The sequence below is a fragment of the Equus quagga genome, chromosome 1, assembly GCF_021613505.1.
Source record: "Equus quagga isolate Etosha38 chromosome 1, UCLA_HA_Equagga_1.0, whole genome shotgun sequence".
Lineage (NCBI taxonomy): Eukaryota > Metazoa > Chordata > Mammalia > Perissodactyla > Equidae > Equus > Equus quagga.
Window position 1 is genome coordinate 5,814,044 of NC_060267.1, and position 21,298 is coordinate 5,835,341.

General features: G+C 44.8%; 2 protein-coding genes across 12 annotated transcripts in view; one reads left to right on the top strand and one right to left on the bottom strand.

Annotated features, from left to right (window-relative positions):
• The window catches only part of XPOT (exportin for tRNA), a 36,167-nt gene extending 28,240 nt beyond the window's left edge, over positions 1–7,927 (bottom strand). Inside the window, exons 1-4 of one of the 5 annotated variants that reach the window (XM_046672926.1) lie at positions 7,594–7,927; positions 6,964–7,099; positions 4,174–4,305; positions 358–440 (exon numbers count right to left, since the gene is read on the bottom strand). In XM_046672926.1, coding sequence (XP_046528882.1) covers positions 358–440; positions 4,174–4,305 — 215 coding nt within the window. In that variant the 5' untranslated portion in view covers positions 6,964–7,099; positions 7,594–7,927. The other 4 variants (XM_046672935.1, XM_046672902.1, XM_046672917.1 and 1 more) reach the window with 4 other exon arrangements.
• Positions 7,928–8,113: 186 nt separating this feature from the next.
• Positions 8,114–21,298, top strand: part of C1H12orf56 (chromosome 1 C12orf56 homolog) — an 81,885-nt gene continuing 68,700 nt past the window's right edge. For 5 of the 7 annotated variants that reach the window (XM_046672976.1, XM_046672987.1, XM_046672949.1 and 2 more), the window contains exons 1-3: positions 8,114–8,245; positions 13,133–13,254; positions 14,855–15,715. In XM_046672976.1, the coding sequence (XP_046528932.1) occupies positions 15,274–15,715 (442 nt within the window). In that variant the 5' untranslated portion in view covers positions 8,114–8,245; positions 13,133–13,254; positions 14,855–15,273. Of the gene's footprint in view, positions 8,246–11,514; positions 11,608–13,132; positions 13,255–14,854; positions 15,716–21,298 lie in introns of those variants that run through there. The other 2 variants (XM_046672959.1, XM_046672967.1) reach the window with 2 other exon arrangements.

Genomic DNA, 21,298 nt, shown 5'->3' on the forward strand with positions numbered 1-21,298 from the left:
AATAAAAAATTAAGATACATATAATTTATGATTACCTCCTTTACCAACTTTTCAGAAAACCAACTATCACTCCTCATAAGAAGATAAGGAAGTTTTTACAATACCAAATTCCAGCTGGGATCTGCTGCCAGGTACACAGTATAAGGCAAAGGACAGCTTTACTGAAAAGTCAATCCTGGAATGGCCAAATTATTAGTTTATTATTTTTCTCATTTCTACACTGAATGGTTTTCCAAAACACAAGTCATAAAATGTTTTTATGAAAACATTTTCCAAATATAGGTAAATTTAGCAGTCCTGTCAAGTTCACAGAAATTTAAATTCTTCTAAGAGTCATGCAAATTTTGGTTTAATTACCTGTATGTCCTCTGGGCTAGAGCTTCTGCACACGCCTGCCAGGCATCTGGGGAAATCTTTAACTGCTCAAAATAGGCCAGGGCCTGTAAGATTGCAAAGCAGAAAATGCATTTGGAACAGTCAATCTCAATGCCCTGCTCATACAAAACAGAATGTTCTGGGAATAGCAAATCAGTGGATCTAAAGAAAAGCATCTAAAACAGTATAGTCAGTCTTCTGAATATGTGCAACTTAGTGATCATTCCCAGATAAAAGGTTAAGTAAAAAGCAAATTCCATCAGTTAGATACTCAAACCTGTTTCCTCACAGCAAAGTAGACAACACAAAAATGCCCTGCAGAGTTCACTGGGTTATTAAGAGGATCAAGAGAGAAAACATACAAGTTCTTTGTCAAGCGCTATACTACTGAGGTCTATGCAATTATAAAATGGTATATAAAGAGTATTTTCCTTATTTAATAGCAAATATGCTATTAAAGGGAAGAAGGACCTGGCTACCCACTTGCAAAAACATTGGTCATGAAAAAACCCTATGAAGAGCAGTGGAGCACTGTCTGATAGAGCGTGGCAGGTGAGAGGGTGGCACACAGACAGACCAGGCAGGGGTCCGCTCTGCTGTCCCCAGGGTCACCAGGAGTCAGAATCCACTCGTCGGCACCACCACCAACATGCTACTAAAGAGGTGATTGTGAAAGACAAAACAGACTCTGTACATCATTTGATCTACTGTTACACAGAAGAGTATTTCAATTCTTCAACTATATCATGTAAGTTCCCTAAAAAATGAGATAAAAAATGGAGTACAACTGCATGACACGAATTTTGGGTACTAAATAATTGAAAAGGTCAGAGCCTTAGGAAATGCGTTTCTCATCCCTCTGTCCATGAATTCAGGGCCTGGTTACAAGAGGAATATGCTCTAGATGGATGCGGCCCCAAGGCCCCTGCTCTCTACCACACTGTTGGGAAAGCGGGAGACGTTCTGCCACTCTTCTATCAGCATGTTGCAACTGGCATCAACGACACATGCAAGTTTCACATCCAACACAGACACACAGTAATCTCAACAACCTGTGGAAAGTATCTCAAACAGTCAAGAAAATTACACATAAACTAGAAACCCTGCTAGATGATTTTACAAACCTTGAAACAAAGTTGAAGGAATATTAAGCATGAGAGGAACCTAATTTCAATTAGTCAATATTTTTAAAGCTGTGGTTTGTGCCCTATTAGTGATGAAATCAATTTTATCAGTCTTGATCAGCAGTTTAAGACATGAAACTGAATAGAGACTATCAGACTACACTGCACTTAGTAAGAATAACTATAACTTCGTGTAACTTGTTTCAGTTATATATATATATATACGTACGTACACACACACACTGGTTCAAGATGTAAAATTATTTTTTCCAAAGGTTAAAAAAAAGAAGCAAAAAAGCCACCACATTTAGGTGATAGTTTCCTGCATGGTGTAATTGTATGAATGAGAGAATGGGTCTCCACACGTGGTCTCAATGGCTGCTCCCACTACAAGAGAAGCAGGTAAATGAAGGTGCGGAGATGATGACCAGATACTATCTTAAGTGTAAATAAAGGCCATCTTTAGAAATTAAGAATATAGGAATGCAACAGTGGCAAAATAATCTAGTTCAGTTGTTATCTAACAATATTCCATGAAACCTAGGGCTTCCTATAGCACAGGGGCAGGCAGTGTCAAGGCGGAAGTCAATCAAGTACGCTGCACTACCACCTAATATTTCACTTACCAAAAAAGGGGACGGGACTCAGCTACTGGAATTGTCACTCACATACCATCTTCTTTAAATAATAGCAAGTTTTAAGCCAAAGACAGATATCCTATTTTTAAAAAAGTAAAAATAACTTGCAAGTTTCCAACTAAAGTCTTTGCACTCTGAATCCATGTGGTACTAGCATTTTAAAAAAATTTGTTGCAATGATGAACAAGTCACAGCTTTGATCACCTAGTTCTTCTACGTCATACGTTCTTTCTAAAGCTGCACTGTCTGTAAGTGGGAACAGAATCCGTTCAGCTACTTTTACTGCTCAGTAGAAAAGAGAGAACCACAGACAGACAACTGAGAATTGGGGTCAGTGGACAGTCCTTTATCTTACCACGAAACTGGATTATGCTCTCACGACTCCTGAACTCCAACACCAGGACTATCACAATTCACTTTCCTTAAGATTCCTTCTTTTTCATCCTAATTAACTGTTACTCAGGTTGGCTTAACAGGCTATCAAATTAAGCCGGGACCAGTGTGCCTAACATATGCATGTGACTGACAGAACCGATTTTTTGGATGAAAAGCTTCACATCTGTATTCAAATCATTAACAACGTGTCGGTTTTACTTTTCTGAAAAAGACATTCGTGCACATTTAAAAAATCTGTCAGATGGTGGAATTTAACAAAAAACAAACGATTTCAAAAAAGAAACATAAAAAGTAACAGCAAAGTCTATCTAGTAACTAAACCAAGAGCCAAGAGGCATTTAGTTACAGTAACCATGCAACACCAAGCCAGACCAAGGGGAAGACCTGTGATGCTTCAACTGTGACTAAGGGTTTGACGGCAGGTCGCTTCAACTCCTAGGAAAGGAAACCTCTGACTGCACACAGAAGGCTGGACTTGTAACGTCTTTGATGCCCTAACTAGTCTGATAGGTATGTTGTAATTAGCCAGATATTAAAATCTCAATTCCTGTTATTTCCCTCTATCTGGAGGTCTGGTTACTTATTTAACAGCAGAGGCATGTATGTGGTTCTATGTTAGAAATTATTTGAGATTTTTTTACTACTTAAAAAAAATAAATTCCTGCTTAAATGCAGAACAAAAACTGCTATAATACTGAGATTGTTAACCTCGTTTAGCTCGTTTATAAAACATATCCTTTGCTATGAAGAAGAAAAAAGAGAAAATGCCTCTCCTTCCACTTACCCTATACTTCAAACCACCCACACATCTTTAAAAAATCTAATTATAGGCTTCTTCTGTAGATGCTTCTTTTATCTTTCAGCAACAGACCTGATTCCAGGTGTAGGCTACATTATGTTCAATTGTTTATTCACCCAAATATCCCAGCGCCTCATAATGGATTCCTTATCATGTGATCATTTTACATAAGCGAAGGCATGGCATATCATAACTGCTTATTCACTTCTGCCCGGACTAAATAACAAGGATGTTAAATATCACTAACACAGGGTTAAACAACTTGATTAGACCAAACTAAGCAGTGAAGAAACAAAATACGCATGTCTGCTACTATGAAAAGTCCGTCGAACAATCCTTTGCACTACAACTTTTAAATTATTAGAAATAAAGACTATGGGGTGGCCCCATGGCCGAGTGGTTGAGTTCTCTCGCTCTGCTTCAGCACCGCCCAGGGTTTCGCCAGTTAGGGTCCTGGGCACGGACATGGCACCACTCATCAGGCCATGCTGAGGCGGCGTCCCACATGCCACAGCTAGGACTCACAACTATGTACCGGGGGATTTGGGAGAAAAAGGAAAAATAAAATCTTTAAAAAAGAAAGAAAGAATGACTGATGTGACAAAAAGACCTACCTGGAATCACATGAGATTTTAATACTTTCGTTGAGCCAACTAAACAGAAAATAAATCACAACTCTCACTGTTTCTGTATTCAGAATATATTCAAATATCTCAAATTTGTCTCTATTTGTTTCTACTCAAATTAAGCCTGTATCAGCAGAGGCATTTTTTAATTCAAGTCCTCTAATGCAAATCTCTGGCAACATGCTTTAACAAATGATGAAGGCAACTGAACTCACCCTTTGTCTGAAGTCGGAGTCGGCATTTGGGTTTAGCCCTAGGAGAGCCTGTTCATCCATCCTTGCTGCCGTCCGTGGAGTCTGCTGACTACGACAGGCACCCTCGGATCCCACAGAGGGCTCCACAAACATCTGCACACACAGTCCAAGAAAACAATACTTGATAAACAAAACAGATGCTTGTCCAGAACAGCAAAACAAGTGGATACCATTATGCAAAGAAGTTTAAGCATTAAAAGAACTTCTTTTGAAACTATCCAAGTTACAACGAAAGGAGCCTAAGTCCCAGAAGAATGGGCCTGCTAAACACACCACAGATGTGCAATTTCTAAAACCCTAAAGGATGTCATCTCGGTTCTCAATTTTTCTTATTCTTCAAGATCATCAATAAGCTATAGAAAGTAATTATTTTCTGCTTTAAACAGAAGTATCTAATTTATGCAGTTGTTACTATCTCTAGTACTTAAAAGGGCAATTGTGCAACTATATTAAGTAAAAAAATGGCAAATCCAGATCTTATTATGCTAATTATAAATTTGCCTACTTCCATTTATCAATATCGCAAACCTTTTTGTGAAAAGTTAGAATGGCTAAGTGGTAACCTCAGAGTTCAATATCCTTACTGGGGTGTTTCCTATGAAAGAGGAAGGAGTGGGAGAGTGAAAAATCAGTCATTTACCTTTTGAACAATGGGCAACCTCCGCCTTTTACAGATCTCTGCTCTTGCCAGCCAGTCTACAAAGGTATCTCAAAAAACGTTTTTTAACAGTAGCTATAAAGATTGACAACTTAATACTGACTATTCTTATCTAGAATACCTTTTTTTTTTCCCTGAGGAAGACTGGCCTTGAGCTAATATCTGTGTCAATCTTCCTCTGTTTTGTATGTGGGTTGCCACCACAGCATGGCCACTGACAAGTGGTGTAGGTCCATGCCCAGGAACTGAACCCAGGCCACCAAAGCAGAGGGCACCGAACTTAACCACTAGGCCATGGGGCCAGCCCCTGGAATACCTTTTTAGTCTCTGGAAGTAATGTACTTTTTCAGAATATAAGGTTTAACATTCTCCAATGAGAACATGATAAGCCCCAAAAGGCAATTTGGTTTTTGATAGAATGTATATTTATGTGAAGAACAAACAAATTCTAAATGATGTATAAATCAGTTATGCTCTCAAGACCTACGAGGTCGGAGACCAGGCCTTACTACTCCCATTAAAAGGTTGTGGGGCTTTTTTTGGTTTAATTATCAGAACCAAAGAGAAGATCAGAGCCTAAAGAGGCCAAGAGACTAACGGGGGGCCTTGGAACGGTGAGGGCAGCATCTGACCCAGGTCTGAGGACCCCTGCTACAATGTGCTTTTCTTCTTCCTCTAGGCCTGCAGGAATCAAATGATCAGGCAGGTTATGTGCTGCAAGCCTTGGGGAACAAGGCTTGGTCCCTTCTCTTCCGTTCCTATCACGCTTGCAGACCACAGCAAGGCAGTGTAGCTCCCCGCTGCCCCCAGGATTAAAACCCAAACACTTCTGAATGACTCCTCACTATGCTGCACCCCAACCCAGCAAAGCCAGTGGCATTCTGTCTTTCATCTCTGCACACCCTGCTCTTTCCTGGTTACAGGGTTAACCCCTGCTTGTCCTTCAGAATTCAGCTCAGAGGTCATCTCTTTCAAGAACACTTCTTTGACCCCCTATTGTCCCACTCTCCCAAAGGGGATTAGATGCCCCATGTCAGTGCTGATACGCTGTCACTGCTGCTTACTAGTTTTCTCTCATCAACCTTCAAGGGCGAGGACTGTCTTGAATATTCGTCACTATGTCCCTAAGACATAGTAGAACATAGGGCTTGGATTTGGAAAGACCTGAATTTGTATTCCAATCTTTTCAAACTGGGGCCAGATGGACAACTACGAAACCTGGGAAAGAGAGCCCTCTCTGTGAGATGGAAAAAAAGAGCATGTGTATCCTAAGTTGCAAAGACTTCAATGAGATAAAGTATGCCGGGCACACAGTGGGCCGTCAACAGGTTATTTCTAATTCAGAGCTAGGCACATGCAGAATTGGAACTACTTGGAGCATTCTAGATTATCACATCATGCTAGGAAATCGGCATTTTGAACAGATGGGGAAACAAAAAAAGGCAGTAGTTTTCTTCCACCACCCTCAGCCAAAAATGACAAGAAAATGATGACGATTTCTCTGAAAAACGCACTCAGAGAAAAGGCAATCTGAGTTTCTATGAATCCCAGATTGAGCAGTCTTATAAAAGATTCCTTGAATTTGGCATGGCGTTACGGAAAACTTCTTAAGCTTGGTCAAGCCACTTTGATTATATTAAGGGAAACAGCAAGTAGTCCTAAGAAAAAATATGGCAACTAAAACAACCTAAGGCAACGAAGAGTTGTCAGTACAGAAAGAATCTCCCACAGAGAAGGCGCCTGGATAATAATCAACACGCAATGGAACAAGGTAAGTTACCTACGTGCGCGCAAACAACTGAAAAGTTACAACCTGTGCGAAAAGGTGAGACTCTTCCCAGGAAAAGGTCTGGCACAAAAACATAATGTTCTAATACGGCACAGCCACGCAGGCAGAGCATTTGTTACAATTTGACAAACACCTCAATTGCGCATCCAGCAACTGTTCTGGGGGAAGGTAGGTGAGCAACATACTTAAAATATTAAGCCCTAACTTTTCCTGGTGAGCCATTAAATCAAGAAACAAACAATTTGGGAAAATTCCCCCACCCCTACTGAAGACTGTTCAAAGATCAGGATTGAATCTCCCCAACCTTTGAACACCACGCTGACAAGTCGCTTTAATATAATGTAACTTTCTCCAGTAACAACTCATCAACACTTTCAAGATGTACTCTTTTTTTTTTTTCTGGTTACAGGGAAACATCACGCTTCTCCACTCCCGCAGAACTGTGAGGAAAGGCAGAGATGAAATGGCGTGGCTGTGCTGGCAAATTACTACACAGAAATAATACTTTTCTTTTTTCTGGTCCCGGGGCGGGGGGTGAATCAAGTTTGCGGTCTCTGCGTTGAAACTGGTGGCACACGCTACAACTACTACCAACGGGCTTGGCCACTCGTATTACACTGGGGGCCGGCGGCGACGCCGACCCTCCCCTGCGGCCTTGGCCCCTTCCTCCCCCGGATCCCTCCCCTACAAGAAGCCTCGTGGCAACCCGGGTGATGAAATACCCGGCAACCGGCGGCCACGCACTCGGGGCGCGCGCGGCGGCGGAGGCGCGGCCCAGCTCCCCCCTCCCACCCCGCCCCGGTCCGGTCCCCCCAGCCTCGGGCGCACCGCACGGAGGCCCCGGCCCGCACCCCTCCCGGCGTCCGGCCAGCTCCCCGCAGCCTCGCGCGGACTGCCCCGCGGCCGAGCCCCGCCGCCCCCGACCCCGCGTCACCTTCCCTATCACTCCATCCCGCCTCCCCGCCTGCACTCCCGAGGGCCGGGCAGCCGAGCGCAGCGGCGCCGCACGCAGGGAGCGGGGAGAGCGGCCCTGTCCTTGTCGCCGTCGTCCTCCGCCGCGGCCGCAGCGCTAACGCCGAGAAGGAGCTGGCCGGGGCCGCGCGCCGCCCTCCGCTCCGCGTCCCCTGGCGCCTTCTCCTGCGTGGCGCCGGGCCGGCACGCTAGCAAGCAGGCGGGCGGGGTCGGCGCCCCAGGAAGGGAAAGAGCGCGAGGGCAGGCTACCGCCGCCGCCGCCACCGCCGCTGAGTCAGCGCGAAGCGCGCTCCCCGCGTCGGCGCCGCGCGGGCCAGCGCCAGCGGCCTCATGCACAGTGGGGACGGCGGCCCGCGGGCCCGGCCCGGGCGCCTACAACTCCCAGCATGCAACATGAGAGCGGTGCTTCCGGGCGGGCGGGCGCGCACGCGCTTGAGGGAGGAGGGGGGTGTGCGGAGGTCGCCGGGGCCCGTGGTGCATGCCGGGATCGGGCGGCAGCGCGGGTGGTCGTTGGGTTAGAATCAGTCCCCGGCTGCTGAGGCGCTTGTCCGGTCCTCATGGGCTTGGAGCCGCCGCTCGGGTTCGCTCAGCATGTTCCCCAAAGGCTTTTTCAGGTAGTTGGGAGATTAGAGTACTGAACTCCCGAGACCCGGATGACGTGGTCCAGACCACGTGTGATCACTTGTTCAGTTGCTCGTCTGTGGTTCCTCGTGTTCCGAATCCAAGAGCTTGAGGATCCCCGGGGAGCGCTGAAAACTTTTAAATTTCACTTTAAACGTGCTAATATTTTGTCATTCATGAAAAAAGGAGCATTCTTAGGGAGTCCTACTTGTAGGTTCCTTCTGGGGTAGTGTTACTTCGTTTGTTCATCCACCGATTTATTAATGCTTCATAGAGGCAGGATTGGCCGGAGGTGCGTGGTTTTGAATGCCAAGGCCCCTGCTCGCTGGCTGTTGACCTCGGTTTCAGGCACGTTGCATGATCTATCTGCGCTCATCTGTAAAATGAGAGTAATAATAGTACTGACCTCAGAGGGTTGGGAGGATTGAGTTAATACATGTGTTCGGCACACAGCAAGTGCTTAATATTTAGGTTTCATTGTTGGTCCTTCGGTGTGTGCTGAATACAGGCTGGGTTGCAGTCACTGAGACTACAGTGAAGAGCAAACGAAACCTGGGAGGGGGAAATGGGAAGAGAAGTAGAGTAAAATTAATGTAACCATTCGAGAGTTACATTTATTGAGTGACCTGCCATGTGCAGGGCATTTCATATGCAGTATAAGATATCTTGAATCACGTTTACATCACATTTGTAATTTACTTGTTTAAGCTGTCAGGCTAGACTTCCTGTCCCGTGTATCTCAGTGTAGCCCCACAGTCTAGCACAGGGGCCAGCCTGCACTTAGAAGTCAATAAGTGGATAATTGTCTGGATTCTTATATTAGCTGCGTCCTGTGTGGGTTACTGTGGAGGCCCAATACTAATCCTGGTCTGAGTGGCTCCAAAGGCTGTAATATATTTGTTATATTCCACTGCATTATCCTAAAAAACATCCAAATACAGTCTATTGTAGTATCTTTATTTACCTCTTTCAATTGTAAATTCATTTTGTGGCTACTTCACATGTTAAATGTCATATGACACATTTACAGTGTTTACCTACTTTCTACAGCTTATCTATAGTTTATCTAGTAACATTGGCCCTTTACGGTAGTTCAGATACCTAGGACTGTAAAAATCTCTTTCAATTTTGTAAATTCATTTTGGGACAAATAAGGAAGCAGTTGGTGGAATCCAACTGAAGAGGACCTGAAAGGATATTAAATTTGACCATTCCGTGTTCTGGCTACCCCATCCATGAAGGGATGGGCAGTTTCTCGTCTCATACCAATATAAAATACCAGTTATCAAAATGTTGACAACACCGTTATTGTTTTATTTTATTTTTTGGTGAGGAAGATTGGCCCTGAGTTAAAATCTGTTTTCCTCCTCTTTTTGCTTGAGGAAGATTATTGCTGAGCTAACATCTGTGCCAAACTTCCTCTATTTTGTATGTGGGACACGGCCACAGCATGGCTTGATGAGTGGTGCCAGGTCTGTGCCCAGGATTCACCTGGGCCACCAACGTGGATCATGCAAGCTTAACCACTATGCCACTGGGCTGGCCCCAACACTGTCATTATTTTAACTTAAAGCATGTATGCTTGCATATCGCAGTACATTTATTCATATATTGCTAACATTTTTGAGCATTTACTATGTGACGGAAACAGTTCTAAGTGTTCATAAATTAATCCTCACAACAACTTGTGAGGTAGGTACTGTCATTATCCCCACTTTATAGATGAGGAAACTGAAGTTCGTAGAAGTAGGGAGCAGAGCTGGGATTCAAACCCACCTAGTCTGAGTCATAGTCCAACCCACAGACTCTAGTCTCTGCTCCTAATCCCTGTTTCTCAAATCATGGTCCATTCAGGATGATGACATTTAGAACTCTGGTACTGAGTCAGCTCTTCTTCCTGTGTATATGCTGAGGCTGCTTTCTTACAGTAGAAATTGTTCCTGCCACATATCTCCCTTGTCTTTCAATTGCCAGAGTACTTGAAAGAATTGAGATAGGTAATATTTATATATTTCATTATGGTTTACAATATGCCTTCATCTGTCTTCTCTGATTTGTTCCTCTTAACCTTGTAGGGATGGAGCAGGTATCATCCTCATTTTTAATTTACGGATAAGGACACGAGGGTGGATCTACGTTGAGTCACGTATCCCAGTCACATAGCTAGTAAATGGCAGGCTGGAACCCTAGCCTCTTCATTCTCGATTTTTCATCTTCAGTACACAGTATTTGTTGCCTACACTTACTCTTCCATTCTCTCACTTCTTGTAATGTTTTCTACTCCCAAATCACTCTACTAAAACTCCTACAAATTATCCAACCCTGAGACCATTTTTAGTAATTTATTTATTTCAGCTTCTCTATTGACCATTTCCTTCCTCCTTGAAGTTCTCTCTTTTCTTGACTTCTGACCCTAGGTTATCCTCAAGCTCCTTTTACTCTCTGTCGTTTCCTCTTGGTCTTCTTCCCTCCACTCCTTTGGCTCTCTCAACATGTCTTCCCCAAGGCCGCCTTCTGAGCCACCTGGTTTTCTGCACCTGCTCTCTCAGTAACGATCGACTTCTACAGCTTCAACACTCAATTTTATGAAGATGACCCCCCATTCTCTATCTCTGGTTCTAATATTCTGTACTCCCAGCTTGTGTTCCCAGACGCTACACGCCTCACCAGCACTTCCGCTCTAACATATCCAAAACCAGACATGATCTTCCCCCCCAAAATACATCTCCCTCCTATGTGGCTGCTTCTGCCGCTGCATGGGACCCCTCGACATAACTCGGTGCTCTCGGGTCACCTTTATCTCCTTCATGGTCGGCATCCCAGTTCAGTGTCAGCATAGTGCTGTCACCTCTGTCCTGTCTGTTCCTTCCCCTACTTCCTCCACCTTAGACTAGACCCTCAAAGCTGCTCTCCTGGACTGGACGAAGCAGCTTCATTGAAGGAAATTTATCCATTACTTGAAAGTTATCTGCTAGTGGAGAGATTGCAGGTAATTTTTGTTTTCTTCCTTGTACCTTTTTGGATTTAAAATAAAAATTCTCCACAGTGACCATGTAGCACTTTTGAAATCAGAAAAAAAATAGCTTTAAAGAAACTGACTATAATAAAAGGAAAAAAGAAATACTTTCATTGTCTTTTTTTTTTTTTTTTTGAGGAAGAGTGGCCCTGAGCTAACATCTGTGCCCATCTTCCTCCATTTTATATGTGGGACGCCTGCCACAGCATGGCTTGATAAGCGGTGCCTAGGTTGGTGCCTGGGATCCAAACTGGCAAACCCCAGGCCGCTCAAGCAGAGTGTGTGAACTTAACCATTGTACCACTGGGCCAGCTCCAGTTTCATTCACTCTTTGACCAGGTATTGAATACTGTCTCCCTCCTGAAGCCTTCCCAGATTTCCTAAACCAAGCTTGTTTGATCATTTCTTTGATGTTACTTTTTTTTTTAACCTCTCTTATGTCATTAATATATTTTAATATGTTTCATTTTGTATTAAATTTGTGAATTTAATTTCTGTGCAGTTGTCTTAATTTGTGTGTGACTGTCGTATTAGACAGTCAATTCTTGAAGACTGAAAATAAGTCTTATCCTGATTCTGTTTATGGATAATAATTTCTCAGTAAATGTTTGTGAAATGTATTTAATTGAATCAAAAAAGTATAGTTATGAGCTGATGACCACTGAGTCTGTCAAATTCTCTTCATATGCTTCATCTCAATGCTCATTAAGCCTACTGCCATTGTCACCAAAAACTCTTTCATGATGGGCTTCTTGGCAGAGAAAGAAGCTGGAAAATAGGTCAGGTCCTCTGTCTTTACTGGTCCTCGTCCAACCATTGGTTTCTCGTAGAGGAAGTGGGTGTGAAGCAGGAAGCCGGAGGCAGAATGGAGCATTGGAGCATTATTCAGTAAAAGAAAACAATTTTTTTTTTAATCCAAAGTATTTTCATGGTCCCTTAGACTCTATTACAATGATCTCTCTCCTCCATGTGTCAGCCGATTGCTAACTGTTGTAGATATTTATGTGATTGGTATCCACTAATACTAAAAGATTCCTAAATCAGACATCTTTAAAAATTCAGGTTCTGTTTTCCTGTCACAGATTTCAAGTTTCTTTCTATGCATACTGTCTGTCTTCAGTTTCAATTTGGGAGATGGGAACAGTTAGAACCCCTAGACTGATTGAAGGGTACTTCTAGTTTGAAATCCTCACAAGGTTCTTATGACCTATGGCCCACTAATTACTTCTCCACCAAAAAACACAAGGAAAAAAGGAAAAACGCTATTCTCTTGTGTGTGTGTATGTAGATTATATTTTTGTCTGGAGCCTTAATCTAAAGTTAAAAATGTTAGATTAGCATCCAACGAAGAAGAATTTGACATTACTTTGTATACGGCGAACTGGATGACCATATATGTACCAGGAATCACAAACTTGTTCAATTTACTTTTAAAACAATTATTTGGTGTTTACTCTGTTCCCAGTACCTGTTCTCAGTACTTCAGAAACATTGTAAATCCTAATAACCCTATGTGGTTGGTACTATTACCCCATTTCACAGATGGGGAAACTGACGCACTGAGAGAGGAAGTAACTTGCACGAGGTCATTCAGCTACTGACTGGGAGAGCTGGAATTTGAACCCAGGTCATCTGGCTCTACAGCCTTAAGCTTATAACTACTGTCCTTTCAGACTATAGTCATGCACCACATAATGACGTTTCGGTCAATGATGGACCAGTGATGGATACGACAGTGGTCTCATAAGATTGGTGCCATACAGCGTAGGTGTGTCGTAGGCTATTCCACCTAGGTTTGTGTAAGTACACGCTATGATGCTTGCCCAACGACAAAATCCCTAACGACACATTTCACGGACCGTAGCCTCCTGTTGCTAAGGGACACGTGACTGCAATTGAAATGGCTGTCTCTGGACCTAAGACTACTTTGTTCTTCTGGTGAAAATTCTTCTGGTCAAGGAGAGTGACTTTGGGGATTAGTTCCGGGTAAGTAATGTTCCATTCCTTTGAATAGTTTTATCAAGAAACATCTATTACGTGCTTGATGGCATAGTTTATGTGCCAAATGCTTCTTGAGTTTGGATGGACATAGAAGATAAGGAGTAAGTGCCTATCTCGGTGTATTTATGTTAGATATCCACATATCTTACCAAAAGATAAGGGAATATGAATACTTTATGTGTCTGGTGCTTTTGGAATTCATAATTCATTGCCTTTGATCCTCACACCAACTCTTTGGTTGGCAGGGCAAACAGTAGTAGTTTCATTTTACAGATGAGGAAACTGAGGCTTGAAAACGTTGTGACTTTCCAAAAATCTCAGAACGTGAGCATTACTGTTAGCACTCTAACCCGCTTCTCCTGACTCCAAATCCAGTGACCTTTCTCCCACATCAACCCCTTGCCTGCAGTCTGAATCTCGTTACCTTGGCAACAGTGTAGAACAGCTGAGTGCCTGGAAACCATGATGACTGCCTTCTCTGTGTGTGCCACAGAGTTAGGTTTAACTGAGGTCACCTTAACCACCGATCCCTTTGTCAAATTCCCTTCTTCATGTCCTCATCCTAACGTTTGGTCAGCCTAGTGCCCTTGTCACCAAAAGCTCATTTACGAAAGGCTTCTGGGCAGATAGATCAGGTGTGCCGCCATTTCTGGTCCAGTTCCGGTCATCCTGTCTTTCTTTGTCCTGAGAAGTGGGTATGGAGCAGGAAGCCTGAGGGTCACCGAAGAGCAGCCTGGAGTGAGGCCTTTTCCCCTACGTGGGCCTCACCGTCCACCTCTGACTTAGCCGGTTGTCTCTCAGCGGCTCTTGTGAGCTGTCACTGTTTGGCAAAGGTGAGGGGCCTTTGTGTTCTGATGGTTTGAGGCAACACACTCTGTTTAGAGTGGTTTAGATAGGGAACAGCCTTTATTTTAGAGGAAATAGCGAAGTCTCTGGGGCTCATTTTTCATCCAGTTATGAAGTGTCAGATGTAGGATAAGAGTCGGAGAAAACTTTAAACGCTAGGTCATTTAAGAGAGTGTCAGCAGGTGGCACTTCTCTCCTTACTCACCAAGTACAACCTCTCCGAGAAAAGAAATACTGTTCCTCTTTCTTTGTTGCTACTGTTCTAGTTTCTCAGGTTTGTTTAGCCAGAGTCTAACATTTCTCCTCAGTTCCTTTTTGTAGCAATTTAGACTACAATATCTGCTTGTGCGTTTTAACTTATTTATACCCTGTTTCCACAAAGGATCTGAAATTACTTACAACATACAGTATACAATAGTAAAATGTGAGGAAAAGGAGAATATAAATTGCAATAAGGAATATTAATAATTAATGTTAATATAAAATAATATGTAATTTGATTCTGGGTTTCAGAATTAACAACCATCACCTATATATATATACATGGTTTTCATTACCAGGTCTTTGGGTGAATGGGGAGGGAGAGAGAATGACTTTTCTTGGACCTGGAATTTAAACGAAAGTTCTCATCTAGGGTTATCGGAGGCAAGTTTCTGTTGTGTCCTGATCTCCCTAACCTCGTTTATAGGAAGTTATTCCTGGTCTGTAAAAACTAAGCGGTACTTTTACCACCCTGCAGCCTCGAGAGCGCACAGTCAGCATCCTTCACCCACATGCTTCAGTTTTTCAAGACGCAGGCCTCGCCCACTCCTCCATCCTACACAGACGGAGCTCCGACTGTCCCCAAGGCCTCTTCCCGGGCAGCGGGCACACAGCCACCAGGCAGGCTTGAGGGTGCCCAAATCAGCTGATGACGAGCATCCCTTCTCTCAGAGGGCTTTTACCCAGTTGGAGAAAGAAGACCTCCATTTACGCTGATGAAAAATTAGAGAGCTCCGCCAGGCGACGTCAGAAGCAAACGCGAAATCTGTGTGATTGGTCTTAGTAGGGTTGTAGGCTTGTTCTGCCTATTTACAAACAAATCAGTAAACTTCATCTGGTTCAAGTTTGTAGCAGAAAACCGGATGAAAACCGCGGCTTCGGGACAGTCGGTAAGGAATGGCAGCGGCGGGAGAAGGGCTGGGGCGCTGGGGAGAGCCCCATCCCAGCCCCAGCCCGGGGGGCGTGCCGGAGGGAGACCCGGGCCCGGTGTGTCGCCCCGCCCCCTGTCTCCTGGGGCCGGGGCCGGGCTGGGGGCGGGCCCCCGGCGGCGGCGGCCGGGCTTTGTGGCGCGCGGGTTCCAGGCGGCATGGCCCGCCCCGCGCCCGCCGGCTTCCCCGCGCGCACCAACAGCCGCCTGGACGCCTTCCTGCGCCGCCACCTGCCGCCCGCCGTCTACGACGCCGTCCGCGCCTACGAGCCGTGCGTCGTGGTGTCCGACTCGGAGAAGCACACCCTCAAGTACGTGGTGCTCAGCGACCGGCTCATCTACCTGACCGAGAACCCGCCCAAGTCCATCCGGCGGGTCGTGGCGCTGCGGGACGTCGTGGCCATCGACCTGGTGAGGAGCGCGGGCGGGCCCGCTAGAAGCCCCTTTGCGGGCCCCCCATCCCAGCCCTTCTGCGCCGGGAGTCAGGGGTCGGGGCGGAGGAGGACCGGGAGCGCCACCTTCCCCGTCCCGCCCTGGACTCCCGCGCTGACTGCCTTGAGTTCTAGCAGCCACGTAGGAAAGCTGTGGGTTGCTGTCTGCACGCGAGTGAAGGGTGCCTCTCCCCTGCTCGTCGTGTGTACGGCCATCCCTCGTCCCCACAAATCGGACTACAGCTTTGAGAACGTAGCCCCCTATCAAAAGTACGCTTTAAGGTTGTTCCTTCGTTTATTAAGCACCTAGCCTGTGCCGGCCACTGTGCTAGAACCTGAGGATGCACGAATGAACTAGGGCCCCTTCCTGGAAGCTGCTGTGGGAGTGACAGAAAGCCACCAGCGATGCGGACACATGCCATGTGATAAGTGCTATCATGTCTTGTTTACTTACCTCCAGCGCTTAGAGCGTGTTAGGTGCTCGATATGAATAAGTGAATGAATGAATGCATGCATAATTAATGAGATGTGCACAGGATGCCTAGCGATCTCAAGCGGGTCTCTTGATCCAAGCTGAGCTCAGGCCATGCTGGGAAAACTTCCTGGAAGGGGTGCCGTCAGAGCGGAGCCTGGAAGGAGATACAGTGTGGCAGCCCGGCCTCGGCCCAGTTATTATTGCTGCTACTGTATCCCTTTCCTCCAGGAGTAGATTTACTTTATAAACCAGCAACAGAGTGGAAGCAGTCTCCTCTCCGGTTACTCCTTTTCTCCCCTTGGCTCCTTTTGTCTGAGCTGCTCTGCAGGTGTCTCCTCCCTTTTTCCGCTGGGGACAGGTGTCTAGCCTCGTTTTCCTTTCCCTTGCCTGAGTCTCTGCATCCCCCAAGGGAGAGGCTGGCAAGACTCTTGATGGGGCTGTTTTGCCAAGAGACTCATATAGCTTGTTTGGAACACATCTCTAAGAAAAAAATAAAATGAAATGAAAAAATAAAAGCTTTTTTTTCTACTTACAATACTGCTGTGCTCTAAAACCACTGTGCAGATTTATTTGCTGCTTTTTTTGAGTAAAAGTTGGAGGTAAAACTGCCTTTTCCTCATTGTCAGTATTTGAATTCTCTTGAACTAAAATTTAAAGTTTTTAAAACTTCTGACCAAATGTTTTAGAAAACATTAAATGCTCAACTTTTTCTAGTGTGTGCAGCGTCAACATTTATTCTTTTGACAAAAAGTAATAATTTTAGGAGATTGTTACTCTTCCCCGAAAGAGACAGTATACTCATTTCAGTAGTTTGTCTATTTCTTTTTAAGCTGTGAGAGTCTGCCAAGTATGGTAAAGCTCCCTAGGCCCCCAAGCCAAGAATCCTACACAAAGGCACCCCACTTTATTTGGTCATGCTTTATGTACAAAGTTTACCTGTCAGGCATATAGAAGCATGTGTAATGCCTAAAATGTGCTGAACAAACCTAAGATTTCAGCATTGTTGACAGAGTGACTGTCCATCTCTCACAGCATAAACTTTGGTTAAAATTGTGGTAGGCAGAATAATGGCTCCCAAAAGACATCCCTGGAACCTGTGAATATGTTACATTACATGGCCAAGGGGAGTGAAAGTCGCAGGTAGAATTAACGTTACTTGCTGATGAGCCAAGTGTAAAATAGGGAGATTATCTTGGATCATCCGGGTGGACCCACTGTAATCACAAGATCCTTAAAAGTGGGAAAGGGACAGAAGCAGAGGCAGTGGCAGAGTGATGCAGCACGGGAAAGACGCTGCTGGTTTTGACGGTGGAAGAGGATCTTGAGCCAAGGAATGTGGGCGGCCTCGAGAAGCTGGAAAAGACGAAGAAATAGCCTTTCCCCTAGAGCCTGCGGAAGGAGTGCAGTCCTGCGGACACCTTGATCTTAGCCCAACGAGACCGTGTCAGACTTCTGACGTCCAGAAGTGTCAGAGAATGCATTTGTGTTGTTTAAGGCCACCAAGTTTTGGCCGTGTGTTACAATAGCAACAGGAAATGAATACGGAAGTGTTTCCTATGATGGTGTTTTAAAATGGGTAATTGCTTAAAAAGATATTGTTTCAGTGAGAAATAAATAAAATCATGCCAAGCAAAAACGCCTTAACAATCTCTGCTTCTAAGGTTTTGTAAAACAATTCTAGAGTTATTATAGTTCACTGGCTTGTACTAAGCTCTATAGGACCTGTGAAAAATGGGTGTCACGGAATTGCTTTACTTAGTACCAATTAATAGCCACCGATGTAGCTGACAATCATCCCTTTATGAACGCTGTGTCCTTACTTAATACCAGAATGCAGAGGATTTTCCTGATCCCTGTGTTTCATCTCGTGTAGTCGTCCTTCTAGCCACGCTAACTCAGTTGCTTCAATTACATGATCTCAGTGCCAGGCAGCTTCGTTTTTTAGAACCAGTTCAGTTCCTCCTTCCTTGAAAGATAAACTGTTTAATCTCCTTTTCTACTAGGGTGCTGTCCTCTTTCTAAAGCAAGCTCTTTAGACATCGTTTTCCCTTCTCAAAGGTTTTCTTACTTGACTGTACAAGTTTGTCGTCTTGTTACTTAACTTTCGGTTGGCTCAGCTTCCCACGCTGCCTTTGTTCTTGCTGTCTGGTCAGTAGAGCCCTTAAGCAAACCAGTGGTTCATGCCTCTGGAGCATAGAGTCCTCCTCACTCGGGGTTCAGCCAGATTCCCCTATTTAGTTCTTGTCACATGTTGCAGCTACATTTCAGGAAATAACTGCAAACGTACAGATAAAATTCCATTCTCTCCCCTAAGGAAAAAAAAATTGAAGGTAACAGCAACAAAAAGTTAGACCAGGACCTTGGGTTGCATACAAGTGAGATTTCCCTGCCAGCAAAGAGGAGCTGAAAGTGCCCTCGGAGAGAGATCTCAGTAGGTGTTTTGTTGTGGTTCATCTCCTGCTAGAAAGTTTCTTGGTTTGGCAGAGCTTTTATAAAAGGCTGAGGTTTTCTTTAAAAGTTACTTTTGAAAGAATTCTCTAGAGATCTGCTCTTGTTGTGTGCATCAAAACACTATTCTTTAAGCTCTTCTAAGATTAAACATGTATTTTTCAAGTATGAGAACCAACTATCCAGAACGGTGCATTTCCTATGGATTCACACTCCTTCAGTGCCATCACGCCACCCACAGAGAGAAAAAACATCTGTCAACTGCCGCAGCCTTTGCCTCTCCCTCCCACCTCTCTTTGTCCTTGTCCTTCCACCACTCCCCACAGTGAGCATCTGCTCTCCAGCCATCCCAGGCTCCATGTGGCTTTTTCTTCTCCTCCCCAAAGCCCCAGGGCATGGTTGTATATCCTAGTTGTAAGTCCTTCTGGTTCTTCGGTGTGAGCCGCCGCCACAGGATGACAGCTGACAGACAGGTGGTGTGGTTCCATGATGGGGAACTGAACCAGGGCCGCCACAGTGGTGAGAGCGCCTAACTTTAACCCTTAGGCCATCAGGGCTGGCTCTCCAGGTGGCTTCTTGAACAGGCAGCAAATGCACTTTTTACCACCTGGCTTGTTTGCTTGTGGTGTACATCTCCTCCTCCTTCAAGGTTGTTCAGGTCATAGTACTTACAATCCTCTTCCTCCTCCCTCTCCTCCTCCTCGCCTTCCTCCCTCCTCCTCTTCTTCCTCCCTCCTCCTCCTCTTCTTCCTCTCTCCTCCTCCTCCTCCCTCTCCTCCTCCTCCTCATGTTCCTCCCTCCTCCTCCTCCTCCTCCTCCCTCTCCTCCTCCTCCTCATCTTCCTCCCTCCTCCTCCTCCCTCTCCTCCTCCTCCTCCTCTTCCTTGTCCTTCTTCTCCTTTTGCTCTTTCTCCTCCTCTTCCTTCTTCTCTTCCCTCTCCTCCTCCTCCTCCTCCTTTTAAACATGCAGGAAACATTTTTAGCTGGGACAGCAGCAGGCCGCAGGCTGTGCTGAAGGGGCCACTGTGGTTTGCCAACTGACCTCTGCTTTCTCCCTTCCACATCCACATCCTACACATTTTCTGGGCCAAGCCCAAGTCGTTTTTTCTCCGAATTGCTTTTCCTTGACTGAGCCCACGAGGGCAGGTCTTTTGGTCTCTTTTGTTCATTGCCCTATCTCCCATTCCTAGAACACTGCCTGGCACAGATGAGATAGTCAATCAATAATTGTTAAATATTCAACATAACCTGTCTCTTCTGTTTCGGAATTTATCATTATCTGTAATACACCTTTCGGCATTTACTAATACACTTTTCTTCAGCCTTTCTTTCTCCCTGCATAGACTTGGTCAAGCTGTGTAACCTCTGCTCTGTGCCTGCATTTCCTCATCTGTAAAATGGAGATAACAGCGCCTTCCTTACAGAGTTGTGAGGAGGACTCAATTCATTAATAAATGTAGTGCACTTAAAATAGCACTTGGCACCTGGTGAGAGCTACAGACACGGTAGTTATGAATAACCTTTATTCACATACATTAAGCCAATTAAGGCCCACGGTGAATCTGTAAGATAGAAATTATTATCCCCTCTTTTAAAATTAGGACACCTGGCTTTAGGAGATTTAGTAAATTTGGAAAGAAAATAACTATTTTTTGAGTGCTGATTATGTATTTGGTGTTTTAAAATACGTTATCTCATTGATTCTTGTTGAAAATCTGCTCAGCAGGTATGTCAAGTTTAAGATGTTCAAAAACAGAATTGCTGATTTCCACCCTCAAACTGTTCCTCCTTTAGTTTTCCCTATTCTAGGAAACGGCAGCATCTTCCATCATCCCTACTTCTCATTCTCTCACTCCCCACGTCCAACATATCGGTATGTCCTCTTGACTTGTGTAGGGGGGAAGAAGTTTTCCTTGACCCTCTTAGGGTCGCTGGTGGGGTCTGAAAATTAAACTGACAAAGACAGACTAACAGGAGAAAAGCACACAGATTTATTTAATTTAAATTTTACATGACAAGGGAGCCTTCCTAAGGAAATGAAAGCCTGAAGAAACAGTTAACCTGTGCGTTTTTCACTGGGGTTGATGAACACTGCAGAGTCATGGAAAAATGTGATAGGACAAAACGGGGTGTGAGCTGGTGGTTATACTGGGGAACGTAGCAGGGCCTGTTTGTCCAGATTCCTCTCGGCATCCTGGTCTTGGAGACAAGGTGCTCCTTTCCTCTGGGTATGGGGAGGGCGCCTCTCCCAGGAGGCCTTATGACCTTCAGGGAGGAGGTGGGGAGGTTCAAAGAGACTCTCCTGATTGGCCATTTTCTCAGATTCCTTCAGCTCAAAATATTCATTATGTAAAGATGCCATATTTTGGGGTAGCAAGTTCTGAACCTTGTCACTTGTCTTCCAAAATGTATCCAACTGTGACTTTTCTTACCCCTTTTTCTGGTGCCACTTGTCCAGTCCCTATATTGAAACTCCCTCCAAACTGATTCCTCTCCACATAGCAGTTGGGATGGTCTTTTTAAACATAAATTGTAAATTAAATTATATCACCTGTCTGTTTCAAAATCTCAATGAGCTTGCCAACTCTTTGTTGCCTACGAGAGCCTCCATGATTTGATCCCCTCATCTCTGACTCATCTC